The 13577-nt window shown below is 40.6% G+C and overlaps 1 protein-coding gene across 1 annotated transcript; it reads right to left on the bottom strand.

Annotated features, from left to right (window-relative positions):
• Nucleotides 1–1288: 1288 nt before the first annotated feature.
• impdh2 (IMP (inosine 5'-monophosphate) dehydrogenase 2) lies at nucleotides 1289–13345 on the bottom strand. Its single transcript, XM_053317792.1, has 14 exons — nucleotides 12919–13345; nucleotides 10193–10241; nucleotides 9655–9756; nucleotides 9475–9549; nucleotides 8962–9168; nucleotides 8445–8532; nucleotides 7578–7777; nucleotides 7129–7219; nucleotides 6696–6791; nucleotides 3861–4004; nucleotides 3436–3580; nucleotides 3044–3187; nucleotides 1952–2035; nucleotides 1289–1698 (listed from the first exon to the last, which is right to left on the bottom strand). The coding sequence occupies exons 1-14, from the start codon at nucleotides 13014–13016 to the stop codon at nucleotides 1677–1679; spliced, it is 1545 nt and encodes a 514-aa protein (XP_053173767.1). The 5' UTR covers nucleotides 13017–13345; the 3' UTR covers nucleotides 1289–1676.
• Nucleotides 13346–13577: the final 232 nt, after the last annotated feature.

Here is a 13577-nt window from a genome sequence, read left to right as displayed (position 1 = left end):
CAAAGTCCTTCTTTTTGTTACGATACTTCCACCACAGCTCAACAGGGAAACACAAAGAGGGATTCTGATGTTTAAAAGACTGTAAATGTGTCAGATAGCCACTTTCTTTCTTTTTTTCCTTTTTTCCATAGCGCCAAATCACAACAGAGTTATCTCAAGGCACTTTACACATAGAGCAGGTTCTAAACCGAACTCTTCAGGTTTTAACTTTAAAGAGACCCAACATTCCCACATGAGCAACAGTGGCAAGAAAATACTCCCTTTTAACAGGAAGAACCCTCAGAACCAGACTCAGAGACTCACTTGACATGACTAAATCATATATCAATCATATAAGCTTCACATCTAATTCTAAATACATTTTTGTATCTGTTATCACTAACCATGAACATGCATTTGAAGGGGATCTTTAGATGTCCAGTATGAGCAGGAATGATGAGTAAAACCTATATTGTTAATTTGGGTAGCTGAATGTTGGTTTAAGAAACACTTAAAAACTCCAAGATCACTTACAGTACTGCCTACAAATAAATAGGATAGCATGTTCTTAGTAGTAGTATAGTATGAAGGTTTAAATAGGATAGCATGTTCTTAGTAGTAGTAGCAGTAGTATAGTATGAAGGTTTAACCTAATGCTGCCTTTAATTTCAGAGGTTTACTTGGTCTTGCACTGTACTTTGAATGCTTGATTTAATAACAGATTCAATCTAGGAGAATATACATGAATGGTAGTCAGGTCTTTGAACAAACTGGATTTTCTACATCAGATGAAGAGAAACTATATGTTGGGTTGTTGAAGTGACAGTTTCACAGTAGATACACAAGCTGTAACACGTTGTCTCGGGATACGCTTCTCTTCTGGTAACATGAGAATCTAGCACTTTGAATCTCATGGATTATCAACCAAGTAGAATTTTTTATCTAAAGCATTAACACTGCTAAATAGGGCTGGGCAATATTTATATTATATTGATATCATATGAGACTAGATAACCCTAACCCTAACCCTAACCCTAACCCTGTCTTAGATTTTGTATATCGTAATATGTTAGTTGTCTTTTCTTGGTTTTAAATGCTGCATTACAGTAAAATATATAATTTTCATCTCTACAATATTGTTGCAATATCAATAGAGGCATTAGATCAGGAATATCATATTTGATTTTGTCCATATCGCCCAGCCTTACCACTAAATGTTATCCATGACTAGATACTAAAAGTTATTTAAAAACTTCTCATTCCCAAACTATAAAAGTTGCACCATTGACCAAAAATAGATGACAGCAGCTTGTGGAAAAACACATAAGCTTTTATTATTTGACAACATTTCTGCCATACAGTGGACACACCAGTATACTGGAGACAATTGATTTAATCACAACATGGAAGGCATTGGAGAGGACTCAATCACACGTGCACTGACTGATAAATGCTTAGCTCCCCTCCATTACACACAAACATACTAAACAAAGACAATGCATAGATGATACTGGCAGGAAGACTGATGGATCCTTGGAAGAGTGTGTGTGTGTGTCTATGTGTGTGTGCGCGCTTATCTCTTACAGGCTAATTTGTATGAGAAGTTAGTTGTGCGTGTGTAGAATGATGATGTAAGAGGGACTGGCGAGTAGTGTTTGCATAATGTGCCTGCTGGAAGGATTTCTCCGTCTGGCTTCTTAATACAGACGTTTCTCGTAACTGTGGGAGAAAAAGAAGAGAAGGAAAAGATCACACGACAATCCATGATTCTCCCTGAGGTTTCCTGTCAAGAACAGACGCAGCAGCGGCGCTAAAGAGGAAGTTTAACTTGAAGGTTTGTGTAGTTGTGGCGAGACATGAAACTAAAAACTTTGAAGACGATGGAATATGAAACTGAACAGAACAATGTGGATCTGAGCTGAAGAAGCACAGATTTGTGTTGCGCTGTGTGTTTGTGTGTGTCTGTGTGTACCTGTGCAGGCTGTGGACTCCGCCCTCCATTTGAGCTGATGTTGTTCTCTTTTCAAATTTCAGATCTCCAGAGTACATCATGGCTCTGCCGGGAAGAAAGAAACACACATCAAGGGAAGAAATACTGTTCTATAGAAATGGTAGGAAAGTAAAATCATGTAAATGCTTGGAGATGAATTCTGTGGAGCTCAGACAGCCCTGTGAGGTTGTGCCCTTTGAGCTACATGTTCACATTCTCTTCTAATTCAAATTTTAGCCCCAGTTTCTATCAGGTTTGCTTCAGATATCCAAAGGTAACTGTCTTTAAACCATGAAAATAGAGTTATCCAATCAGATTTTTTCGTTGTTGTCTCTAGGCAGAGGGAAGGTTAGCTGGCTCAATCACTGGTTAAGACTTAACTGGGACAGAAGGCAACCATAGCCATGAGTGTTTGTTTAGCGATTCATATTTTGATTTATAGTGGGAACAATAATACTTAATTCAAGGCTCCTTATCACATTTGTTTGGTAATGATGGATCATAAAGACTGTTCTGTGTACACATCTAGTAATTATTTTAAGTTAAACAGAGTAAAGCTAACTCTGCTATTTTAGATATTTTTATGGGATTATTATTGCATTAATATGTTGTTAGCATCATGCTAAGTGAGGATTGGTATCCTGTCGGCCAGTCCAAAAGGGAACCGTTTTTCTTTCATTTATACAACACATGACTAGTTTATTTGAGATAGAGCTGCTGATAGACTGATTTTAATGAGTGCTCCGTTTACTAAATGCATTTGATTTTGAAACGGTAGCCTTTTGATGTTATTTAGCCTACCAGGTTTTATATTTTCAGTTATCTTTGCATGCCATGCCTGTTCTTGTTTACCTTTAGGTAATGGTTAGTTAGTGTTACAGTTGCTTATCTCTTGCCCCATTGCTTCTCTTTTAGTGTGGGCCACTGACTTACTCGCATGACAACAACAAAATATAAACCTGCTCATAGCTTTTGTTCATCTATTTACACTCACATTCCTATCAATAGTTTTTTTTCTACCTGAGGTCCCGAAGCTTCAGTGCACACAGATAATGATGCGATTGTGATTTTTACCTGAGCTGTGTGAGACTCTTTGATCCGATGTCCTGACAGGAGTGCTGAATGCCAGCCAGTAGGTAGGGAATAAACTTGTGGATGGAGCCTTTGTCCTGCACTGCTCCAGAAACACCCTGAGCAACTTTAATCTTGTCACACTCACTGTGGTAGAGAGAGGAGGAAAAAAAAGAGAAAGAAATGAGTGGTGCAGAGGATCAAATGACCTTCCCCAGCCTGTGTACTGCCACCTAGTGGTTTCTAACAGCATGGTAGTGAGGATGAGTGGTGCTGTGTAGATGGAGGTGGATCTTGTTTTGTTTTCTGGGGGTAAAAATGAGACCACTGTATTGTTGTGTTCTAACCTGCAGATATAAAAGTATTAGCCTGTGCCTGTTCATGTGCGTCTGTACCTGAAGTATCTCGTCTGGGAGCCCAGGTTCTTATCCATGGCATCCAAGGAACCCATGCCACGATATTTCTTCAGCCTGATACCGTCAGAGAAGAAATATTCACCAGGAGCTTCACTGGTGGCAGCTAGCAGGGAGCCCATCATTACTGAACCAAGATGGAGAGAGAAATTGGTCAGTTAAATTAAAGGACTGGATATTAATGATGACTGAAAGGCTAAAATGGGATGAAAGAGGGGAAAAGGTCTTTCTTTCTTTTGCTCTCCCAGCGTAACCATGGTTTCACACAGAGCAGTAAATACCTATAATCTAAATCTAAAAACCAACTGCTCAAATTATAATCTTCTCTGTAACATTTGAAAAAACACAACATGACAGCAACTTATCTTCTGAAATAAACTCATTATGAACTCTGAGACTATCCGTACCTGTGGATGCTCCCAGCGCCAGGGCTTTGGCGATGTGTCCGACGGTCTGGATGCCGCCATCAGCGATGACCGGTACACCAAAGCGCCTGGCGTACTCTGACACCTTATAGACGGCTGTGGCCTGAGGTCTGCCGCATGCCAGCACTGTGAGGAGGAGAGAGACACACAGATGATCAAAACAATGTGACACAATGTGTACGACTGAAGACGTTAGTCATCTTAACCACAGGTTTCTGGTCTCATGACTGCTAGCTATGCACACTATATCAGAAAATACACTGCAGACACTCGCAAAATGCTAACCCAGCTCACCACACGAGGCTTTACAGGTTCATGTTGGAAATCTGAATAAGAACCTGTTGTTCGTGAAGTAGGAATTTAACAAATACTTGAAGTACAGATGAGCTGTGGAAGCATTTGATAATTTACATAACAAACACAGCTTCCTAACTGACTTCAGAGATTTGGAGAAATTTTAAAAGGCGTGCAGTAGTGGAAACTCCCAGGAAGTGAACCACAGTGGTTTCTGTAGTGATTTTTGTTCAAGAAAAGTGGGAAAGAGGAAGTTAAACTTGCCACATCAGCAGACAAATGCCCCACACTTCAGTAGTTCTCCACTCTCTTCTCATACTGTGCCACCTCTGCTCAGCCGAAACACCGAGTTTAAAGATTTCAAACCAGTAATGTTTCACATCAGGGTAAGGGACGCTGACAATCAACACCAATACCAGCAGCAAAAAGGAGAAACGTGAAAATTCCTGTTTTAACGCTACAGTTGTTTTGCTTCCCGTCAACTCGGGGCTGCCCGGTACTTACCACACTAACACATCACTGATGGAGAGAACCCTGGAATGATCACAACAGCTCAGTAAGTTCAAGCTACACGTCGTGATATTTGTCATACTCCTCTTCAGCTCTCATTTCAGAAACCATGGGACCAAATCAGAATTGAAAATGTTTTTAAAAAGTCATCTCGTCCTTTTTCAGCCACGATGCTGCTCAAAATCCACAGAGCAGGTGAGCCCCTCACACATCCATGCTGCATCTCAGATAGTGTGTCGCCTTTCAGTGCAACAGTCACAGCTGGCAGCACATTAACATCAGATTTATGCACGCATGCATCCACATGTCCAAATGCAGACTCGCTATACTGACTGACAGGGCTCAACTACACAGGAGGGGATTCACACTTTATTTATGTTGTTGTCAATTTATATGGGCATTATTTTTTAATTTCTTTAATTGTGGTGATGTGTTTTTGAATTTCATAATTTTGTTTTTTGTCTGTAATCCATAAATAAATCATCATTTTAGGCTTCAAGTGCGTTTTCTTCTGTTCTCTGTGTAACTACAGTGATTGTGTCTTTTAGTGCTGCCAAAACATGCAGCGTGTGGAGGTCATCCATGTTTGAACGCATCCTGCTGTGTAGACACTGATAGATGACTAAAAGCTGCTGCACTACTCACATGCTACCTTAAAAGGAAGCTTTGGAATTTGTCAACCTGGACCTTATTTGTCCCATTTTTTTGTGTCTATGTGACTCAAATTTTTAAAAACTGCACTGAAATCTTGCGAGAATCAATGCCGAAATGAATACAATGGTATTCATCGCTAATTGTTCTCATGGTGTCATCAAGACCAGAGACCAGGAGGTCAGTAAACATTCACTCTGGATGATTGACAGATTAGTGAGGACGCAGGAACAAGCAAAACCCCAAAACCCCACAACACCCGAGGCCAGCTCTCAAAAAACAAACCTACTGCCACTACTTCTACTGATGCAAAGCCGTTAACCAATCAATGCAGCGGGCTGTGAAGGGAGGGAGAGGGGTGGGGGAGTGGGGGGCGCACACTGATAGTGGAGCCAATGTGAGCTGAGAGCAGGCCAAACAGGGTGGGGGGGGGACTTACTGCAGTATCCTGTAACAGTGGTTGAGTGTTTGGGGCTGTGGAGCTTTATTGCTGGTGGTATACTGGGGGGAGCTGAACACGGACGCACAAAAACATACACACACACAAACACACACACAGACACACACAAAACACAGAGGACGGAAAGAATTTAAGAGGAAGAGAAAGAAGAGGAGGAGGCAGGTATGAAGATGACAGACAATGAAGGAAAAAATAGGATAAAAAACAAATATTTCTCATGATGTGAGAAGAATCTTTGACAAAATGAAGAGACGACAAGAAGCACACAGTCAAACAATAACTCAACTTTTTATCAATGCCAGAAGAATCAGAGCAAAATGTATCCCAATCTAGAATCTAGTCGTTTTCACGCCGGATACAAAAAACAAAAATCAGCTTTGTTCTTCTTGTTAACTGATTCACAACAACCCGAACTGCATCATTTAACCTACAACTTTATTTCTTAAATCCAGACGCTGAAGCCCAAAACAATTATTAACATTATCATGAGAGTCCAGAGAAATAACAACCACTGCATCCAAAGTATCACAGAGAACGTAAACAAAAGATGGCAAAATCATTTAGAGATGCTCATGTTTCCATCTATGCCGAATTGCACTATGGCACACTATATGGGAGTACACATACTGCTTTGCCATAATTGAGTTTAAACAGTGCACTCGCATGAAGATCAGTCGAGCAACCCCGAAACCTAAATAGCACAACAAGCTAAAAGTAGCTAATGCAATCAATCAAACCACTTCAGCATTTCATTCATTCGTTGGACAAAATGACACCCAGATGTTCCTTTTCTCCATTTGACTGGTGTCTATATTAACCAGATCAGAGGCTCTAGAGTGGCTCATTTTGGGTGGGAGCTGTCAGTGAGTCTGATAGTGTGTTTTTGGTGGTCAGTCACTCACCTTCCTGTGTGATGCAGATGGAGCCGCTGCCCATCCCCACTCTCAGTCCGTCCACACCTGCGTCTATCAGGTTCTTGGCCTGAGCTGCAGTTACCACTGCAGAGCACAGAGGGAGACAGAGAGGCTGTTAGCTGAGCACAGGAGCCATTGGGGAGCTCAGCCAGTTTTGTTGGGTGCTCAGAAAAGCTTGTTGGATGAGAAATGTAACCCAGCTGATTTCAATGACTAATATTAGATGTGCATGCTTTCTCGTTTCCCTACTAATAAGAATTATGAATTTCACTGTTTGATCATTAGCAGTGTGGCTCTATCTCGTCAAAAATATATATATATACACACACACGCAGCATCATTATGAAAGCCAGTTCTCTACAGCTGGCATCAATGAAAATACTTCTCATTATTTTGCTCATGTATGTGTACGGGTAGTTACCGTTGCCTCCGATGACTTGTAGGCTTGGGTACTTCTCTTTGATGTATTTGATCATGTTGATCTGGAAGATTGAGTTGCCCTGAGACGAGTCCTGGAGGTACAGAGGAGACATTTCTTCTAAAAACATCACTACTTTTTATTTGCAGTCCAACATTGGCATGAATCCAGATCAAATCAAAGGTCTGCGCACCATTACATTTACTCCCACAGCTGAAGAGAGATTGAAGTTGTTGTCCTGTATGGCTCTTAATCAGAATGATCATCTCTCATAAACATCCAGTGGGAGCAAATTTAAGTTAATCCATTACACATCTGTGTAATGGCTCGCTTTCCTAATCTGCACCACAAATTCAAAAATCTATCCCAGTGAAATAGCACAAACCAGTCTGATGCCAGTCCCACTTCATTCTCTTTAACCTCCATGGTAAATCATTACAAGTCCTCCTCACCAGTACGACCACATCCACCCCGCTTTGCACCAGCAGGTCCAGTCGGTATTTGTCGTCATTGTGTGTGCCGATGGCGGCTCCGCACAGCAGCTGTTTGCGGGAGTCTTTGGAGGCCAGAGGGAAGTCTCTGTTCTTCTTCAGGTCTGTGCGGGCGATGATGGACACCAGGGAGCCCTCTTCATTCACTATAGGAAGTTTACCTGTAGGAGCAATCATGGAAAAATTCACCTGGATGCAGTTTTTTAAAAAATCACTGATAAAACACAGATTTTCAACTATATCACTATCTGAATTAGAGATGTAGTATGAAAAACAACATCAGTTTAATGTTTTCTGTCTGAGGTGCAGCTGAAAAATGTCCAGCTGACTGTACACCTGCAGCTGCGTCAGCATTCAGGCCTGTCTAACATTACAGCTCATAGTAAGTTAGCATTGATCAACATAATTAAGTCCTGTGAGTCGTTTGTTGTGTGATCTTTCACACTGGTACAATATATCCAGAGTTGGTGAGGAAAAATGTTTTATATATGAAAATAAGCCTCAGTAAAGAGTATCTGCTCATTAACTTTGTCTTTGCCTCTCTGCTGGGAATAAACACACTAGGGTTATTCAGTGTGAATGTGAATTGTGCAATGCATTCTGTTTGTTGTAGGACTCTCCCTTAAGAGCAGTATAAACAACCTTGTTGTCATATGGGACCAATTTAAAAAATAACTGCCTATTTTTATAATATAGGTGACCTGGTTTTAAGAAACCATCACGTTCACAGCAGTCAATTTTCCCTTCAATTCTCTATTAATTTGTTATCAATTGGTATTTTTAACTGAGTGACTAAATAATTATTTTGTAAACAAACCTCCTGCTCACCTTTCTTACTCCTCTGGAGGATTTCATTGGCTTCTTTCAGCGTCACTCCAGCGGGGGCGACAACTAGCTCCTCCCGCTTTGTCATCACCTGTAAAGACAGCGACACACGGGACAAAAATAAAATACACATCTGAACCTGATGAGAAGAGTCCCGAGAATGAACACATTTCTAGTGTTTCTGGTGGTTCTGAGATGTAGAGGATCCTCTATCTAAAAAAACAAAATTGTATTCTGTATGTAGACCTGGATTTGCCTGAGATCAGCAAATCAAACACTTTTCTCTTCTCTCCAGCACAAATAAAAAAAAGATGTTAACACACACTTATTTTAAAAGCTTGTCATGGAATTGAAATGTTGTCTACTTAAATCATTGTGTGGTTTAGCATCAGTAGGCAAGTGTACGAGACACTTTTTGTGCTGATTTCCAACAGCCTTGTACCTACGTGTGATGTACAGAGGCTCTTTCTAAAAGGAAAAAAAACAAAACAAAACACTTTTATTTCTAAACTGCACCCACCTCGCTGAGCAGCAGGTGGTGGTCCTCTTCCTTCAGGAAGTCAATGTCTCTGGATGAGATGATTCCCACCAGCTTGCCACCCATCTTACCGTTGTCTGTGATGGGGATGCCACAGAAGCCGTGGCGAGCCTTGGCCTGGAAGACGTCGCGTACACGCTCGTTGGGGCTCATCACCACGGGGTCTGTGATGAAGCCCTGCTCATATCGCTGGAGGGAGGAAGGGAGGGAGGTGAGGAAAAGGAAGGATGTGGGGAAGGACAAAAATCACGCAGGTCTACTGGATCTAACTACAACCCAAACTGACTAAAAGCAGCAACTAAAGGAGGACATAAAAACACACACAAGAAGATGATGTGAGAAGAAGAAAAGGAAGATAAACATACAAAATGACTTTAAATACAGAAAAGAGCCTGAAGTACAGAAAGAGATAGCAAACGATGAGATGAATGAAATAAAAGAATGAAAGAGGAGGAAAGAACGAAAATAAATATTCCAGATAGTCATCATTGCTACCTTGACTTTGCGAACTTCATTGGCCTGGAACTCTGGAGTGCAGTTGTGATGAATGAAGCCGATGCCACCTGTTAGCTGGGAGGAGACGGTGCATCAGTGCGAGCGTCACGGTGTGAACGTATGAAACGACAACCCACCAAATCATCCACGGACAGTGTGTGTTTGTTTTGTTGTACTTACTGCCATAGCGATGGCCATGTTGGCCTCTGTGACTGTGTCCATGGGAGTGGAGACAAAGGGAGTTTTCATGGTGATCTGTTTGGTGAGTGCTGACGTCAGATCCTGTAAAAAGAAACGGCACAACATGGATATTTCTATTTATTTATTACTGATGCAGTAGATATATTAGTGAATCAACCACCTAAAAAGGTTTAAAATATTTTAATGTTAGCATTGAAAGTAAAGTAAATTCAAATCCATGGCTTGTTGTTGTATGGTTTTACGCCGGTGCAGCATTTACTGTATATTAGGTGTTGGTGAAATGTATGTATAAAGGCTCAGCTTTATACATACATGCTACGATTCCCTGCTGTGGTTTGTGGATGCATCATGAGTCAGATTCAGGGAATATCTGTGATGGGAGGAGTGATAATCCTTACCCCCCCCCCCCCCCCCACCACCAAAACTATCCCAGACTCAGATTAGTTTAATACCACAACAGCTGCGATAATGAGATTGTTTGTGGTTCGCATGTTATTTGACCCTCACCACCACTCACCACTTGGTCTGATGTAAAGTCGATGTAGCCTGGAAGTATCAGAAAGTCACTGAGGGAGAGATTAGAAAGAAAAGAGGGTTAGAGCAATAAAGATTACATCATCAGATTTCTCGTTAAAGTGCTGGTAACAGAATGTTTATAGATGGGGTTTTTTAAACAATGAGGTAAACATGTAGTCCAAGTCTGCTATCAGTGAGCACGTCTGAGTAAACATTTCCAACTTAATATTTTCTAGTTCAGAAGCAGAAAAACCAAGAAATCATGCAGGGACAAATGTGACTGCACTGACTCTTGAACAGGATATAACATGGGAATCCTCAGCAAGTTATCACGTTACACTACGAGGACATGGGACATATTTATGCAGAAAAACATGTTGCTGTTTATAGCGTAAGCGATTCACAGTGAGACCAAGAAAGAAAACAGAAAGAATCAGCAGCTCGAGTGTCTGTTTAACCATTGCTACACTTTAACACGCTGATCAAAGAAATCAATGGAGTCAGTGGGTCAAAGGGGAGTCATTGCACATTTACTCTGATATCACAGTACGCATTTACTCATTAAATAGCGCTTGGACTAAGTACCCAAATTGTAAATTGCATACTTAGTTTAATTTTGTACCAAGGTCCAGATTGATATACAAAGGTCTTTGCAAACAGAGCTCATAGACTTTGGAGTGACCTGCTTGAGGAAATCAGGGCTATGAACTCTGTCTCCCTTTTACTGATTTTCATATTTTAGTTTTTTTTTATATATATTGTGATTAGTTTTTATGGTTTTTAGTTTGTGTTTTAAATGTGTTCTGCCTTTATTGTAAAGCACTTTGTAATTGTGTTTTGAAAGGCACTATATGAATAAAGATTATAATTATATCACTGCCATGATGTGATTTATCAATTGATTGATCAATCATTTCGTCTATAAAATGTCAGAAAAGTGATTCCCACAGCTTGAACTCAAATATATTCCAAATAAAATATTAAACACATAAATGCAACAGTTCCTCACATCTGAGAAGCTCTAACTAGCAAATACTTTTTGAACATTTGTGCTTGATAAATTTAAAAAAACAACCTGATCTGAAATTGTTGTGATTTCCTTTAAAAATTGCAAATTTCTTGCTATTGACTAATCAATGGACAGATCCTTTCAGTGTTTCAACATTTAATACAAACATATTTTAAAGATGTTTCATTATAGAGCTGGTAGATGTTTTATATAATATATTAATGTCTCTATATTACCAAAGATATTATCTTGGATTTTGGACATGAAATTGTGTCAAAATCAGGTCACTACACATCACTAGTACTGTTTGCACTTTGTTATAAAGAGGATGACCAAGATGAGAGATGCTCTAAATATAGCCGGCCTTCACAGTCCAGCATAACAACACAGGAACATGTAAGCCTGGTCCTAAATTTGGGACCAGTGACTTTACAAGAGGGATGTTCCCTTCAAACACGTCATTTCCAAGAGGCTGCAATTCAGATTATGTCAGTGTTGTTCTCCATTTCTGAGCATGCTGCTTTGGTTACAAGCAATCCTTTCTTAACTGGCACTATATAATTTCAAAGGTGAAAGCAGTTACTGCCTGAGATAAAAATCGTCATAAAGCTTAACTGGAGGCTAAAATACACACAAACTTGTCTATTTTACTGTCAACAATGAATGACCAACCTGGTCATATAAACACAGGGACACTTGTTTGTCCCCATAATAAAACTGAACTATGCACTTGTTTTCTGACATTTTTCTTTTGTTTTAATGACATTAAGATTTTGGTTTTATAATAATGATTATTACAATATTTTAAGACATCACGGATCTAAGGTAACTAACTTAATTGTGTGATTGATAAGTTTGGACATTTAAAAAGGGCCAGTTCATCACATTTTAAACATACGGCATGCTTGTCATGTGGAGTAACAAGTCACCCTGTCATAAACAGTTGCACTGTACCTTCTGTGGCTCTAAAGAGAACTTTCAAGTTTAAAATAAATATGCAAACTCATAATTTTGAAATATAAGTTAACAGAAAGCTTGCACTGGAAAGCAAAGCATTGTGAATGAAGCAAGTGTTTGAAAGACAGGGAGAGTATCAAGAAAACTGCAACTGGTTGCATTATGGGAAATGTAGGATCCAGTGTTTTTGAACTTGATCTATATTAGGGGCTAACTTAGTAAAGGTTGCTTATGATCCAAGTGCAGCTTCAAATGCATTTTTTCTTCTGTTCTGTGCATTAATGTCACATGTCCTCATGCTGTAACATGATAACCTGCTGAGGACTCCCAAGAAAGACATGCATGTTATGTCCTGCTATGTATGCGCAATCCCATCTTCCTGCATGCCCTCAGGCTCTTTTTATATTTCTCAACTAGAACATATTCAAACGTCCATTTTGAATGAAGCCACCCTGGCAGGCTGGCACGTGTTACCACAAATTTGACTATCATTCATTCATGTAATGTTGATAACTGTTTTTCAGTCAACACCCCCTCAGTAGGAAGCTGTCGGTCAGTGTCACGTTAGCTCAGTTTGACTTTTACGCAACACAGAAACGTGCCAAACGGGTCGCTGAGCAACCGACAAACACGCCGCAACCATTAACAAGCAACGTTAAGACGATTAAAACAGATGCTTCTGTCAGCACACAGGAGCTAAATTAGAAAGTGACTCATTTGTCGTGGCTGTTGGTAGGCGTGAATGAACATGGTGTCTTTACTTGTATGTGAGCCCGTCTCCTCCATTGAACAGCTGCTGTCCACTCAGCCCATCGTCAGGGACGTAGCCGCTCTTCCCGCTGATTAAGTAGTCCGCCATGGCGTGCTAATAACGCTTCAAAGTCCTCCTCAGCCTATTTAATTATTAAAAACTGAAAGCTGCTAGCGACACAATGCACACACACATACAGAGGCCCGGGAACAGCAGACAGACAACTTTCTTCGTTGTGCTTTCTCGGTCGGTTACCAGGCCGACGTCGTCCTCTTCTTGCTCTGTCTGTATTAGCCCAGGAGACTCCTGGTATCTATTAGCGGCTACAAACTGACCAAGGAGATGTCGGTATGAAAGCTTATATTTCCTTTTTCAGGCCTCTCTGCCAGCAAGAGCTGTGTACTCATGCTCTCTTGCAGCTGCCTCCAACACGTGTGTGTTCCTGTCTGACAGCGTTTCCGATATCGACGTCAGGTCCGGCCTAACCGTCACACCCATAGGTCACACCCACACCCCCCAATTGGTGTAATGGGGCATTTGTGCGGTGTCGAAATAATCGGAAAATATTAGTTCCCCAGTAGGAAAATTCACGTGACCGCTCTAAACCGTCAGGAACAGGGCAAGCACCAAGTTAAAAAAGAAAACAAATATATGAATAAAATCTGTGAA

The sequence above is a fragment of the Scomber japonicus genome, chromosome 4 (assembly GCF_027409825.1).
Source record: "Scomber japonicus isolate fScoJap1 chromosome 4, fScoJap1.pri, whole genome shotgun sequence".
Lineage (NCBI taxonomy): Eukaryota > Metazoa > Chordata > Actinopteri > Scombriformes > Scombridae > Scomber > Scomber japonicus.
The sequence above is the reverse complement of the archived record's forward strand: the minus strand, read 5'-3'. Positions and strand labels throughout refer to the sequence as shown.